Consider the following 15,726-nt stretch of genomic DNA (forward strand, 5'->3'; position numbering starts at 1 on the left):
GTAAAACAATCTAAATTCATTTTAAAAAATCACTTTTATTTACAATCATGAAATCTGACAAAGTACCAACTGTAATTGGCATCAAATAATACACAACCGAGTGTCATTTTATATGAAGTTATCAAGTCAGCAAAAGGGGAAATCATATACTCAAAATTTCCCTCAAAAATTCCTAAAATCAATCACGAAATACCATGATCTTTAAACAGCTTTATCTAGGAAGGCATAAGGCTCTCTTTAAAAGAAGGCATCCTGTATCAGAAAGCTGATGGACTTGAGGATGGTAGCTTTGCAAATAACTAAATATAAATTTTATTTTTCACCACACTGACAGGTAGGATCAGATGGATGAACACAAGAACAGGCAAAAAGTTAGCTGCAAAAAAAGTTAATTGGGGCAGCTAGGGTAGCACAGTAGAAAAAGCACTGGCCCTAGAATAAGGTGGACCCGAGTTCAAATCTGTCCTCAGATACATTCTAGCTGTGTAACTCTGGGCAAGTCACTTAAGCCCGATTGCCTCAAAAACCAAAATTAAACAAAGCAAACCAAAAATCTAATGAATATGGGGGAATTGTTTGACAAGGACATACACACATTAAGTGGAACACTACTGAATTAGTCAAGCAGCATTTATTAACTTTTAAGTCCACTCTAGGTGCTGTACTAAAAGCTAGAAATACAATGAAAAGCAAAAACAAAACAAAAAAAAACCCAAAAAACCAAAAACAAAAACAAAACAAGGAAACAAAAAACAAGCCCTTTCTTTGAGGAACTCATACTCTAATGGGGGAGGTAACATGCAGCAAACAGCTATCTACATAAAAGATATGTAACAGGATAAATTAGGATAATCTCAGAGGGAAGGCACTAAGATGAAGGAAGACTGTGAAAGACTTTTTTGCAGAAGGTGGGACATTAACTGAGACCTGAAAGAGGCCAGGAGGCAGGGATTTGGAGAGGGAACGTTCCAGGCATGGAGAAACAGTCAGTGAAAATGCTAAGAACTGCAAGATGGAGTGTCTTGTGTGAGGAACATCAACGAGGCAGATGTTACTAATTTGCAGAGTATATGGAAGAGAATAAGGTATAAGAAGCCTAGAAAGGGGGTAAGTTTTGAAGAACTTTAAAGAGAATTTCGTTATTTCATTCATAATGGTAACAGGAAAGACTTATAGAGTTTGTTGAATAGGGTGAGTGACATGGTAAGACCTGTATCTTAGGAAGATCCATCTGGCAGCTGAATGGAGGATGGATTAACGTGGAGAGACACCTGAGGCAGGGAACCCAACCAGAAGGCTATTGCGATAGTTCAGGGATGAGCTAGTGAGGGTCTGTACCAGAACGATGGCAGTGTCACAGGAGGGGAAAAGAGGCAAATATGAAGAGACGTTAGAAAGTAAAATCAACAGGCTTTGGCAACAGATACGGGGAGTTGAGAGATTAGTGAGGAGTCAAAGATGACAGCCAGGTTGTAAGACTGGGTAACTGGGAGGATGTCGGTACCTTAAATAGTAACAGGAAAGTTAGGAAGAAAGGGAGGTTTGGGGAAAGATAATGTGTAAGTTTTGGAAATGTTGAACATTGTCCCACAGACAAGTTTAAAATATCCACAGGCTGTGCAGTTTGAGAAAGATTATAGGGCCGAATAAGTATATCTGAGAGTCATCTGCATAAAGATAATAAATGAAACCATGGAAGCTGATGAGATCACCAAGTGAAACAGGAGAGAGGGAGAAGAGAAGAGATGCCCAGGACAGAGCCTGGAGGGATACCCACAGTTAATGGGCAGGACATGGATGAAGATCCAGCAAAGGAGATAGGTAAGAAGTGGTCAGACAAGTAAGAGGAGAACCAGGAGGGAGCAGGGTCATGAAAATCTGGAGAGAGGAGTCTCAAGAAGAGGCTGATTGACAGTATCAAAAGGCTGCAGAAAGGTCAAGAAGGATGAAGATGGAGAAGAGACCTTTGGATTTGCCAATTGAGAGATCATAAGACACTTTGGAGAAAGGAGTTTCAATGGAGTGATAAGGCTAGAAGCCAGAATAAGAGAGAGCTAAAAAGCGGGAGAAGATAGGAAGTAGAAGCACCTGTTAGAGACAGATATTTCATGGAATATATCCAAACAAGAGGATAGATATAGGATAAGAGCCAGCAGAAAGTGAGGGACACAGGAGGCATAAGCATGTTCGTAGGAAGTAGGAAAGCGTCCAGTACACAGAGTGAAAATTAGTGAATAAGTAGGGATAATGGTGGGGGTGAGAGAGTGTCAAACCACAGAAGATAGAATGGGATGACCTGGGAATGAAGAAGGGCTACCCCTTCATGTAAAAATGGGAGTGAAGTAGGAGCACGTAGAAGAAAGTATATGAGTGACACTAGACGAAGAATGGGAAGAGTAGAAAGCTCTTCACTAATTATCTTTTTTCAATGAAATATGAAGCAAAATTCTTAGCTGAGAAAGGAGTGGGGAGGACTGTTAGAGGTTTAAGGTGAAGTATAAAGGCTTGGAAAAACGACTGCGATGATCAGGAGAGCAAATCAATTATGGAGGCATAAAAAGACTGCTTTCTTGCAGTGAGGGCTCAGTTAAGATTGTGCAGCATAAATGTGTAGACAATCTGCTTGGAACAGTTTTGAGATTTTTCCAGCTTCATTAAGTAGCACATGAAGAATGAAAGCAGTGCTTTGTGGGAACGATACAAATACTCACGTTTGGCAGGACAAGGTCCTCAATAGGATAAAGGGGCAAGGGATTTGGGAGACAGGGTAGTGTGGAGTTGAACTGGTTCAACAAGGGGTTAAGATGGGGAAGGGAAGAGAGTGTAGTCAGAGTTGGTGTGTTGGCCTGGGGAACAACTAAAGACTAGAGGGATTGAAGAACAGGGAGGATGAAGAACAAGGTTTGGAGTTGTGAGGCAGGGGGAGAGATGGAATGATAATAGATAATGATAATAGATTATGATCAGGCAAATGAAATCAGAATTTATGAACATGGAGGCAACAGACTCATGGGGGAGCCAAGACAGAGAGCATGGCCATCTCTGTATGTAGTTGTGGTGGGGTGGAGAAGGAGATCGTGGGATATGAATAAGTTGAGGAACAGAGAGAGTAGAGTGAGGAAGTGTCAGTATGTATGCTGAAATCTAATATGAGGGCAGGAGCTAGAGATGAGAGAAGAACTGTGAACCAAGCACTGAACTCACTGAGGAAGACAGAGAAAGTCTTATGGTTCTACAGGCAACAGCTACGACAGTCTTGCTTGGGTAATAAATATGGATTGAATAAGCCTGAAAGGAGGAGAATAATGGTGAAAGAGGGAGGATCTAGAAATGGCAATGGGGAACAAAGAGCATTTCAGTTTCTCCATCATGACCAGTATAAGTGAAAGTATAGCCAATCCTGGAATGGGTAGACAGGAGGGAGATAGGTCTTAGTGAATACAAGAAGATGGAAGGAGAAAGGAGCAAGAAAGGAAAAGGTTTAATTTATTACCTATGAAGAAGGCTTTCCAGAGGGTACAGTGGAAAGGTTGGGAGGCTTGAGAATGGGGGCTTGAAGGGAGTGGGGGGAAGGGTGTGAGGGGACAGGGAATGGAATGAGTGGAAATAAGGGAACAGTCAGTGAGTGAGAGCTGGAGAACTGGATTTGAACAATGGCACCACTGGGATCGATATTTAAATTGTTATTTCTCTTTGTCTCATACAACAGACTTTGCGTAAGTTAAATGTGATTCTATCACATGACAAATTTGTTCTCTGTGTGTCTGTGTGTGTGCACACATACATATATTCCTTTGAGATTCAAGACAGGTAACAAATTCCTTAAGGTTCATTCAAAAATTATATTTTGGAGTGTGGCCTTTATAAACACATGACATACAAACCTTAATGAAAAGGACTAGTACTTACCTTTGCAACTGTTACTAAGCCATCATTACTGTTTGGATCAGTTTGAATTATAAAGCGCCCTGTAGGATCTCCCCCAGTGATTCTATATACCGCATTCCAAGCAGGCGTGTGGGGCTGGTCTTTATCTGTCACAGTCAGATTTGCAACGATAACATCTACTCTGTTTTCAGGGACTTCACCATAGAACTACAAAAAGAAACAATTCCCAGTCAAAAATTAATGACCTAGATAAATGAAGGACAACATGTAAAGCATCGCCCAAATTTTGCAGGACAATCAATTCTTGATAACCCACACTAATGGAGGGGATCCACAGTGCGGATAATAAAAATAAGTAATTTATACTTGACTTCCAAAGACAAGATGACATTTTAATTGGTTGATTTACTTTCCTAATTGACTTTTATTTAAACTTACATTAAAAATCGGTGATGGTATTATGAATGTTAACAACGTAAGAGAGAATGGCATTAAACAATGAGGAGCTAGATGGTAAGGAAGGCAGCCTGGAATTCAAATTTCACCATTGATAATTATATTAAAAAGTGGACCATGGAGAAATAATTCTCAATTATGAATTGAAGAACTGAGGATCTAATCAAAGTCAGAGAGGTGATTTTGCCTGAAAAATCTTCGGCTTCATTTAAAGGGGACAAAATCTGATAGGCCACCATTTTTAAGTTGCTCCATCAGCATATAACTAACTGGTCTACCTGGAACCTACCAGGAAACTGATGCTTTGGACATGATTTAAAGATGTGGTGATGAAGAATATCATTGTTATTTCCAGAGAATAAGAGAATTCCAAATACAGCAAATGCATTTACATTATGTAGCAAAGCTTCTTAGTAATGGTTCTGCAAACATAAATTTTTTCAAATGTCAAACTCTACTTACAGTCATAGCAGTGAACTCAGGAGGGTTGTCGTTGACATCTGTGACTGTGATGACAGCCGTCGCTGTGTTTGAAAGACCATATGTTGGGTTTCCTTCCATGTCTGTGGCTTGGATTATTAACGTATACTGTTGTACTTTCTAAAAACACATAAGGATGCCAACACAAGTTAGACAAACTAATTCCTCAAGATGAGGTATTCTATATAGTGAATATAGGGTCTTACACAGTGAGTTTATGGTCTCATTCATTCTTGTTAACAACACCTGAAGTGCTCAAGTGGTGTCTGTATTACAATCCTTCATGCACAGCACATATGTGGAGGAAAGCATCATGTACCTGTGTGAAGACCAGATAATCCTGAACTTCACTTTGCCTTTGCTTTCATGAGGTTTCCCTCTACTTGCATTTTACCAAAACCAGGAGCAACCAACAAAATCAATTTATTTCAATTTCATTTCCTAGTCTACCAGATTCAAGGCCTATATGTAGTTGACAACACTAATGAAGACAACCCAAAAAGCAAGGAAGAAAAAAGAAAATACGGACAGTGCATAGATGTGTCTGGAGTGGACCAAATGTTCTTCTTAGTCTTACAGCTACAAATAGGTCACAGGGCCTTCAAAGGAGTCAAAATCAAATTAGTGGCTCACCTTTCTCTTTATTATCTGTGCTACCACAGAGAAACTATTCTTAATTGCTTAGTAAATGATTGTAGGTATGCAAATAATCATGACTTAAAAGGAGTCTGTAGTTTTTGGAACTTAGAATGAATTGAACCTTAACATATCCAGGGGAAACCTAAAGACCTGTAAGTGATCTATTAGGCCACTGGTATACCTGTCAAAGCTTCCTGTTAGGAAGATGGAGTAGTATGGATGCTGTGATGTGAGATGAAGAAGATTTTGAATCAGATTAACTTGGGACCTAGTCTCAGCTCAGTCTCTTACTAGTCCTGTGAATTTGGCCAAAATATTTCACCTCTTTGCAAAAAAGAAGTAGGCCCCAAAGATCCATTAGTTTACCCATCCAGTTCTAAAATTGTCTAAGTCTGTTCCTAAAAGTAGAGCTGAAACATCTGAATTCCCTGGAGCAAAACTGGCAAGGGAAAACTATAGGAAATTTCATCATTTTCATAATATCCAAGCATTTCAAACAACATAACTCCCCTTTCCATTCAGTATAAACTCAAACTGCAAATTTCAGCACCCTATTTCCTTCATGCAATTTGCCAAATTGAGTCCCATTCTCAAGGTATAGTTACAGCTCCGACAGAAGAGACCCAAATGCAGCACTGGTTTAGGTGTCATCAGGGGGCAGGGAAAAGAAGAGGATAGTTTGAAACTCACAGACTATATTCTTAAATCATCTGCCCACCCAAATGTCAGTTTGTGATACTTCAAGTTTTTTTTTTTTTTAAGGAAAGGAAATACCCATTTTGTTAATGTAAGTAAGACAGGAATACAGCTGGCTGAGCCACTTTCATTTTTCTTAACCCGTAACATCTCACTATAATGCTTACGTAGGTTAAAACATTTCTCAACGGCTTCCTTTTCCAATCCAGAGTGCCGTTTCAGCTTAGTGCTCTCATGGTTAGTGAAAGATTATTGCAGGGGAATTCAGTTCAGCCTCCCAGCTGAAAACCATGAAGATAAGCATTTGTTATGACTTTGAAATGTCACTTTTGTTAGCTGTTATTTGCAGCAACAGAAGAGAATTCTCAGAAAAAAAAGAAAATATATGAAGTGTTAAAAAAAAAACATTAAAAAGTCCAAACTAATTCCTACATGGAGACATAGTGTATTGCTATTTACTTCATAAAGAATCTTTGAAGGGAAAGGACTTTTTTTTTTTAAAAATCACAAAATATTACTTTTTTTTAAGAGAGAACTAAGAGCAGTGGTAGTAGCCACTTGGAATTTTACCTCGTTTCAAATCCTGACATTTCAATTTAGTAAGCTATAAAAGGACACTTTCTTTACAAAAGAATACAGCTTCAAAATTTCTTATAATTTGTTTTAGGGGTACGCTAATAAATGTTTAGCAATTGGCTCTCAAAAAAGGATGCACAATATATTTTTAAGTTTAACTTGCATTATTAACATTTCCCCCATCACGTTCTTAAGTCTAGACCATCAACAAAACAATGCATCAAACCCTGATTTGTAGTGTTTGTCAATTAAAGTCCAAGGTAGGGATGGGGAACCTATGGCCTTGAGGCCACAGATCGTGATCTCCTTGGTCCTCAAGCGCTGCCCTGTGACTGAATCCAAACTTCACAGAACAAATCCCCTTAAGAAAAGGATTTGTTCTGCAAAACTTAGACTCAGTCGAAAGGCCGGACCCAAGGACCTAGAAGGCCGCATATGGCCTCGAGGCCACAGGTTTCCTATCCCTGGTCCAAGGTATAAAATCTTACACTGAAAATCTAACAATTTGCTTGAAAAGCCCAGTTCGAGATGTCTCCAGAACACCATCATTTGTCGAACAATCTCCTCTTTCTCTAAATGCTTCATAAGATGTCCATTGGTCTTTGAATACTATATTCTAGCCTAGCAATTCAAAGCAAATTATATAACTTAGGGAGATGGCAATTGGTTATGAAAAGCTATCACTGCTCTAAGTATAGTAAAAATAGATGCCTGGCTGATATCTTTGTATCACCAAGAGTAAAAATAAAGCCATATGGCTGTTCAGAAACTTAGTTCTAGTTGACAACATCTCCAGAGCACTCAGGGACATGGGGAAACTTCTTCCCTCACATCCAGCCTGTTGATATTAGGTTTAAAGAAGCTAAAACGTAGACTTTTCCCTATAAAAGAAACCTATTGAAAATATTTCAATCATTAAGAGTTCTTAGAATTATATATCCTGGGAAAATGACATTGAAACCAATTTTGAGAAAGAGGAGAAATGGATTTCTTTAAAAAACAAATCAAAGAATCTCCATCAGACTGGAAAAAAGTCTTAACAAGTCAACCAATTTATCTATCCCCTTGTCTTCAATATGGAGTACCATAAATGATTAAAGATGGGTGAAAATTTGGTTACAATATCAAAATATCAGAGAATTTATAATATTCCTTAACATCACATTCCTTTCATGATATTCCTTTCAGACCTAGCCAAGCTCCAGAACTTTATTTTTTCAGTCTCACCTCCTTTCTGGTTTCGGTAATGACTTGTTACCAAATACCCTGTGATAAAAGTCTCACTGAAGCCTTCTATTCTCCAAACCACGTAATTTGATTCCCTTTAATCCTTTCTTCTACTTTCCAACATGTTCCCAGTTTTAGAACTGACCGGTGATGAGACAACACAACGTAAAATAAAGATCACTGAACTTGTATTTAGGAGATTTGGGCTCAGTCTTGGCTGCACAACTAACTATGTGGCCTTGAGAACATGGTAGTGAAATTCCCTGGGCCTCAGTGTCCTTATCTGTACACTGACGTCCCGAAATTGGATTGCATGACCTCCCGAAAGTCTCTTCCAACATTAAAATTCAGAATTATGATGGGATTATCTGGTGATTAAAGGAAGCTAGAATCCTATGTCTGCATGTCAGAACCAGAGACTATCTATGAAGAACAGAAATACAATAAGACTTGTGAGATAAGATAGATGGCTAACCCTATTAGCTGGCATTTGAGAGAAAATAACTAAGAATCTGATTTTTAAATTGTCATTCTGCCTATGTTTATCAACATTAAAACAGTATTTCTCTAAGAGGTAAAATGTCATACTGATTTGAAATAACAGAATTGCAAGGAGTATTACAAAACCTAAATGCATTTCAACAATTTCTAATTCAAAGACATTCTTTAAATAAGAATCTTCAGCACTTTGATGTTAACAGGTACAATTTAATAGACATATATCTTACACTAAATGTGCCTCTCAGTTTAGTAGTGAACACTGCAATTCTCATGGGTTCCTACCACTTTATTAATGTCTCTAGCAGTCATTTTTTGTGTATATGTATATATTATACATATAATATTAATAGTAAAATTTTATCTCATCCAATTCAAATCAATGCTACTATGTCAATTTAAAAATCCATGAAATCCAAATTCTTGATATTCTTAATAGTTATAAGCCATTCTATCTTAAGGAGATTTTGTGTGATACATTCCATATGAAAAACTGATTTGTCTATTGTATCTTTCATTCACTGACATTTTGATAAATTCATATATTGATAATTCATATTCACAATGACCCAAGTCTCTATAATCCTAAAGTTTTTTTGAATCATCAACTATATTAAACGGTATAATAGCTTTAGTTATATTAATTGTATTTTATTCACTGAAAATGCTAGCAATTCATTGTGACAAATATTTAACAAGTACTTACTATAACCTCAAGACTGTGCAAGATTCTTTAGTAGGTGAGAGGGGAGTTCCAAAATAAGAATAAGACATAGTCTTGCCCTCAAAGAGAGGGACTAGTTGGGCAGACAGGACAAAAAAAGTTAATTGTGTTCTACCTTCTACTCTTTAAGTAAAAAAAGTTAGTAGTACAGATAATAAACATTAAAGTCCTAAAAGCCAAAAGATCAACTTGGGGGCCAGAGTGGCAAAGCAAAAGAGTGATGGAAGTGTTGGAGATAGAGCTGGACCTTGAAAAAAGGAATGATTTGGATAGGGGAAAAAGCAGAAGACTATTCTATACAGAAAAAAAAGTATGAACCAATTCCAGAGACGGAAATGATCTGGGGGTTTATTTGTATGCTTTTTAGCAGGGTGATGAGGATACTAGATGAGCTAGAACTGAAGGTTCATATATCCATATTCATATACTGTCAATATATATAGATAACTAGGTATGTATGCATAAATATGTATATATGTGTGTATATAACATTTTAATTTACCATAATAGTCATTTCTTGATACTAGGGAATTTTTTGCAATGATATCTTAATGCTTTCAAATGGAAGCTATTGTTGGAATTTTCAAAAATGTTATAGAATTACACAGAAACATCCACCGAAGCTGAAAATGTGCCTCTGCTTGGATAACTTTGACAATCTACAACTTGTATTGTGGGAAGGGAAAAGACTACCAAGTGGAATGAGCAAAATAGTGGTTTTCAAAATTTATCAAGTCAAGAAGCAAATTCTAATACTGTAGTTATTCTTCTCTGAAATTAAAACACTCTCATACTGTGCACTGTCTCAAAACATCAAGAAATGACTTTAAAACATTGAAGGGCTAAATATAGTCCCTAATTTCTTGCTATTTATATTTTACTATCATTTTTACTTTAATTCATCATAGCACCTCCTATCAAAAAAGCCAAACATGAGAAGCTTGAATGCGATGCACAGAAAGATTAACAGATATATTATCATAAGAAATACATTTTAAATATAAAATTATCTGTAAATTCACATTCATTTAAATATTTTAACCCTGGAAAAGGAGAGAAAGAATATCTTTATCAAAAGTCAAATACTTAGATAAAATGGCATTTTAGATCCTGTGAAAAGAACCAAACTTTTAGGATAAAATAGGTTTGTATCAGCTTACTTCTCTATCCAGTCCAGCTGCCACTGTGATAATATCTCCAGTTTCATTGTTGATTGTAAACATGTTGGGTGAAGAGCTGCTTGGAGCCTGGGACAGGATTCTGTACCTCAGCATTCCATTGAGGGCATTCGGATCATCAGCATCAATTGCAGTCACTGTCATCACGTAAGTTCCTAAAGGCAGAACAAATATCAGAGAAATCGTTTATTCTAGTTAACCAGGATTGCAGAAAATCTACGGCCTTTAGCTATGGACGCCAATTTAGTTCCTTTGATAAATCTAAATTTTTACTCTTACTTAAAACAAACTTTTTAGACCCTCTAATAGGGATGTAAATGGAAAGTACTGTATCCGTTTAAAAAATACAAGAGAGCAACATTCTTAAAAGCTTCTATGTACTATTATCTTTCCTCAGGCAATCTTAAAAAAATAGGCTAAATTTATTGTCTACTCATCAGGGATTTAGAATTGGAAGAGGCTTTAGAGATCATCTAAACCAGAGGTGGAGGGGCCCCTCCAAACCAGATTAAAATGAAATTGGGAAATATTTAACAAAATAAATTTAAAAATTAATAGAACATCTATAATGTTAATGTGTGATTCTCTAAGTTAATATGAGCCCACAGGGATCCTTAGGTAGGGTTTAGTGACCCCCTGTTGAATCTGACACCACTGATTTAGACCAGTCATTTCATTTTACATTTGAGGAAACTGAGTCCCAGAAAGTTTAAGTGACCAGCCCATAGTCACATGGGTATTACATAATAGTCCTTTTACTCTAAATTTAGTGTTCTTTCTGATACATCATACTCCATCATCAAAAGGAAATGAAATAAGTAGTACATGTTTTATACCCATTTTATATATGATGAAACAAATTCTGAGAGGCAAATGACTAGGGTCACAGAGTTGTTTAAAAAATCTACAACATAAACATAAACAATAAGTATGCAAGATTAGCGGTATAGTCTACGTCTGCACAAATTAATACAATGCAACATTTTAAAAAATGATGATTTAGATTTTCTTTCCGAAACAAGGCTTAACATCCTGAAATATGAACATATATCAATAAAGTAATCATGAATTTATTTTTCTTCTTTATATCCATGTTTTAAAAGGGGTTATCTTAAGCTAAACTTCTTTAAAATCTCATTAAAGTAGTTCGTTTGAAAAGAAAAATAGCAGTTTTTATTTAAGTTCCAGGTATGCTCTATAGATTTCTTCTTTTTTCAGTAGTTGAACCATGCAATTTTAAATCTTTTGCCTGCGTATTATATCCTAATTAGTAAGAAGTGAGTCACCATCAGTACTCTGAACCAGATTACACAGGCAGCAATGCTTAGAATAGAGTTCAAGAGTCACAGTCACAGTTCTTTTAAAGTTAAGACTAACAGATAAATAGTTGTTGAAAGAATGAATGAATAAATAGAAAAGTTTTCCAAAACTCCAGAAAGTACTGGTAGGCTCATTCACATACCCACATTTTTTCATGTTAGCCCTAAGGCAGAAAAAATATGGGGGAGTTCATGTCAGTCATGACCACTTGGAAATGGAATTATCTTAAAAGAGGTAAATTAAAAGAGACCAGTCGATTTAAACTTAAGTATTTAGCTATTTAAAAATAATCTTATATAATTAGTCAATTTTTGATTCACAAGTTAATAGAAGATAAGAGAAGAATAAGCCTTTATTAAGTACCTAATATATTTGCTAGGTATTATACCAAATGCTTTACAAATATCATCTCATTTGAGCTTCACAACAACCGAGGTAAGTGCTGTTTTTGTCCCAAGTTTTCAAGTTACAAGTTTTCTGTAGACTTTTTATCAAAGGAGCGACAAAGGGCCAGAAATTGGACTTTGGCAAAAAGAAAGCATACTTGATTCTCTCTATGAGGTGGGCAATCAACTAATTAATTTCTTTGGTTTAAAAACAAGGAAAAGTACTTCGTAAATTTTAAAGCATTATAAAAATACAAGTTATTATCATTCTGGTTCCTGCTAAGGCAGAATAGACAAAGATCCAGTTTGTCAATGAAGGACTATGTTAAGTAACAAACATAAGACATCTGAAATCTTACTTAAATATCATACAAACAAGTTTATTGGTGTATTAGTAGCTAACGAGTTGGTAGTTTATTATCAATTATTCTAGAGGATTCCAAAGTGATACCTGATGAGGTCACCCAAAGAACACCTAATAACAGCCTCTTGTTAGCTAAACAACTGCGTAAGCAAGAAAGCAAATGCATCACATACTATCTAGGCATCTTTATGGTGTGGTATAATTTTAAAAGTAATGGTGGAAGCTCACCTTGCACAGGTTATTATTAACCTCTACAGTTTCTTGTAACTTGCTGATGCTACAGGAATGATATTATAGGAATGATGAATGATGGCATCAGAATTCAGAGAAGGGAAAAAATCATTGTGGGCTAGTATAATCATCCTTTTTCATTTATTTTTTAACACATACATTACCCCCTCCCCATTATATCTATTTGTACCCAAAGCATCCAGAATAGAAGAAAATAAAATTAGACACCTGTGATCCTTCAAACATTTTATAAGCCACCTCTCAATTAAGCAGCATTTCTTGATGAAACCTGAAAATTAATCTCTTCAGATACCTGGTTTTGATCCTTCAGGGACTGTTCCATTCCAAACCTGGTGTAAGAATTCTGGTCTATTATCATTCATATCAATGACATTGATGACAATGTCAATAGGATTCTCTACTTGATTTCCATTTATATCCACCGCATGTGCCCTCAGCTGTAAGAGCAATTAGAAAACAAAACAATTTCACTAGACTTAAAACTGGTGAACAGACCAAATTCTTATGTTGTGAAAATATTGTAAATCCATAGCAATAATAAAAAATAACATTTCCCATCAACTTCTCATTATATTAATACTAGCAGATTTAGTAATGATAAAGCTTTAGGGTTCTAAGTTTTTTAAAAGGTATTCTGTGTAACAAAAAACGTGCAAGCAGGAATGAGAATTTTGGGAGGAAATGTTTTTATGGTACACAAAAATATTTTAAGTCTTAGGTACTTCTTTTGCTCAGAAACATCATATAACATGTATTTTGCTATTCAAATCTAGTGATGTTTAGTTCAATATACAAATACATAGGACGTTTGTGATTTCATCAGGGTAGGGAAGATTAGATATTAGAATTCCCTTCATTAAGGCAAATTTCAATCTATCAACAACTTAGTACATAAGGTCATAAATCTGGAACTGGAAGAGGTCTAAGACAAGCAATGACTTGTCCAAGGTCACTCAAAAAGCTAGGTTTTCTTGATTCTAAAACCAGCTCTTGACCCATGCTGAAATAAGTTCCAGGGATATACCAGAAGTACTAGTGTCAGAAGTGACATTTAAACTCACGTCTTCCTAACTCCAAGCCTGGCACTGTCTACTCATTACACAAAACTCCCTCCAGTGTGAAATTTAATAGCTACAACTGTAATTGAGTATTACAATTCTGAAAATCAAATCTTAGCAGAAAATAGTGAAAATTAAAATACACTATTCAACACCAAAGTGAAGCAGGCTATCTACAGTTACGAGTCACCAAATATCTTACATGAAAACGTGCTATTTGCTCCCGATCCAAAGGCTTGGTCACTGACAGCTGACCAGAGATAGGGTTGATTATGAAGATACCAGTTGGAGGTTGGTCAGCTCCTGGTCCAGTCACACTGTATCGCAGTGAAAGATTTTTATCTCTATCAGATCTAATCTAGGGATCAAAAAGACAATCACATTAAACCAAGAAGAGACTAAGTGAGCTCATTATCAAAAGTATACTACGTGAGGTCTCATGCCCTTTTCTAGGTATAAAGTTACTCTTTCTTTCTTTTTTTTTCTTTCCTTTCTCTTTCTTCTTCACTCCCTTTCTTTTCTTTCTTTCATCTTCGGACCCTTTCTTTCTCTTTCTTTCTTTCTCTCTTTCACATCATATTTTCACAGAAAAATCACCTAGAGAAAACAAGCCACAGCAATGAAACTCTTCATTTTTGTTCTTCTTTGTACCCTGTTGTTAGGCTTTGAAAGAAGATAGACAATTTTCACAAGGAAGACTAGGTCAGTATTAACTTCTAGGAGAATTCTACTAGAAGTAGTGTAGTAATAGTACAACTTTAGAAGCTTTACCATTTTTCAAAAGTACCACCTCCTCTGTCGGAGGTTTCTTAGATGTAATGTCTTAAACTCAGAAAAGTGTTACATTTCTTCATTACAAGATTTTAAATGATTTGGACACAGCTGTTTATCCGTAATACTTGTTTCAAATATCATCATTTGTAAACTTACCAATGCTCTTACTTAAGCTGGAAGTAAAGATTCTATGCATGTCTGTGGTGTGGACATTTTTACCAAATCACTGATCATTCAACAAGTATTTATTAAGTGAGTCAATAAACATTTATTAAACACCTACTATGTATCAGGCATTGTGCTAAGCACTGAGGATATACAAAAAAATTTTTAAAGGCAGAAAACAGTCCCTCACCACAAGGACCTCACAATCTAATGGAGCACCTACTATTTCCTAGGCATTGTAATTAGGTACTCTGGATGTGAGTACAAAGAATGAAAAAAAATCTCAAGTGTCTTACCTTCCAATGGGGGGGACAAATACATATATAGCATACACAGAAGGTAAATAAATGCTAATACACACAAGACAGTTAAAAACAGACTAATGTAAGAAGGAAGGAACTAGTAGTTGAGGCAAGGAGTGTGTGTGTGTGTGTGTGTGTGTGTGTGTGTTTTCAGAAAAAGCTTCATGCAGAAGGTTCCTCAGTTACATCGGTACATCTTAAAGGAACAGAGGCACTCTATGAGGTCAAGGTAGGGAGAGAGTGCATTCCAGGCATGAGGGATGGCCAGTACAAAGACATAGAGAGGGACAGCCTGTGTGAAGATCAGGGAGGAGGCCAGTTTGGCTGGGTTGTACAATGGCGGGAGGGAAAGTAATGAATGACCAATAAGGCTGGAAAGACAGGTTGAGGCCTGGCTTTAAAAGGGCTTTAAAAGGTAAATAGAAGAGTTTAAAATGTTATCCTAGAGTCAATGGGAAACCACTAGAGTGGAGTAGAGAGTCATATGGTTGGATCTGCATTCAGGAAAACTATGTTGGCAGCACTGTCTAGGACAGACTGGAATAGAGAGAGGCTACATGAGGGAAAAAACCAACTACGAAGTCATTACAAAAATACAGTAAGAGCTGATGTACCTGGTAACTGTGCAAGTGGGAAAAAGAGGTGGAATGCAATTAATGTTGGGAAATAAAAAACAAGTTTTGTCAACATCCCTTATACATTGTATCTTGGATTTAGAAAAGGATTTTGAAATCTTTCAGAAA

At 36.4% G+C, this 15,726-nt stretch overlaps 1 protein-coding gene across 1 annotated transcript in view; it reads right to left on the reverse strand.

The window, feature by feature from the left end:
- CDH2 (cadherin 2) overlaps nucleotides 1-15,726 on the reverse strand; it is a 265,943-nt gene that overhangs the window by 54,516 nt on the left and 195,701 nt on the right. The window contains exons 5-9 of the mRNA XM_036743695.1: nucleotides 13,945-14,100; nucleotides 12,977-13,121; nucleotides 10,345-10,517; nucleotides 4,807-4,944; nucleotides 3,910-4,095 (exon numbers count right to left, since the gene is read on the reverse strand). Of these exons, the coding sequence (XP_036599590.1) occupies nucleotides 3,910-4,095; nucleotides 4,807-4,944; nucleotides 10,345-10,517; nucleotides 12,977-13,121; nucleotides 13,945-14,100 (798 nt within the window). The remainder of the gene's footprint in view (nucleotides 1-3,909; nucleotides 4,096-4,806; nucleotides 4,945-10,344; nucleotides 10,518-12,976; nucleotides 13,122-13,944; nucleotides 14,101-15,726) is intronic.

The sequence above is a fragment of the Trichosurus vulpecula genome, chromosome 1 (assembly GCF_011100635.1).
Source record: "Trichosurus vulpecula isolate mTriVul1 chromosome 1, mTriVul1.pri, whole genome shotgun sequence".
Lineage (NCBI taxonomy): Eukaryota > Metazoa > Chordata > Mammalia > Diprotodontia > Phalangeridae > Trichosurus > Trichosurus vulpecula.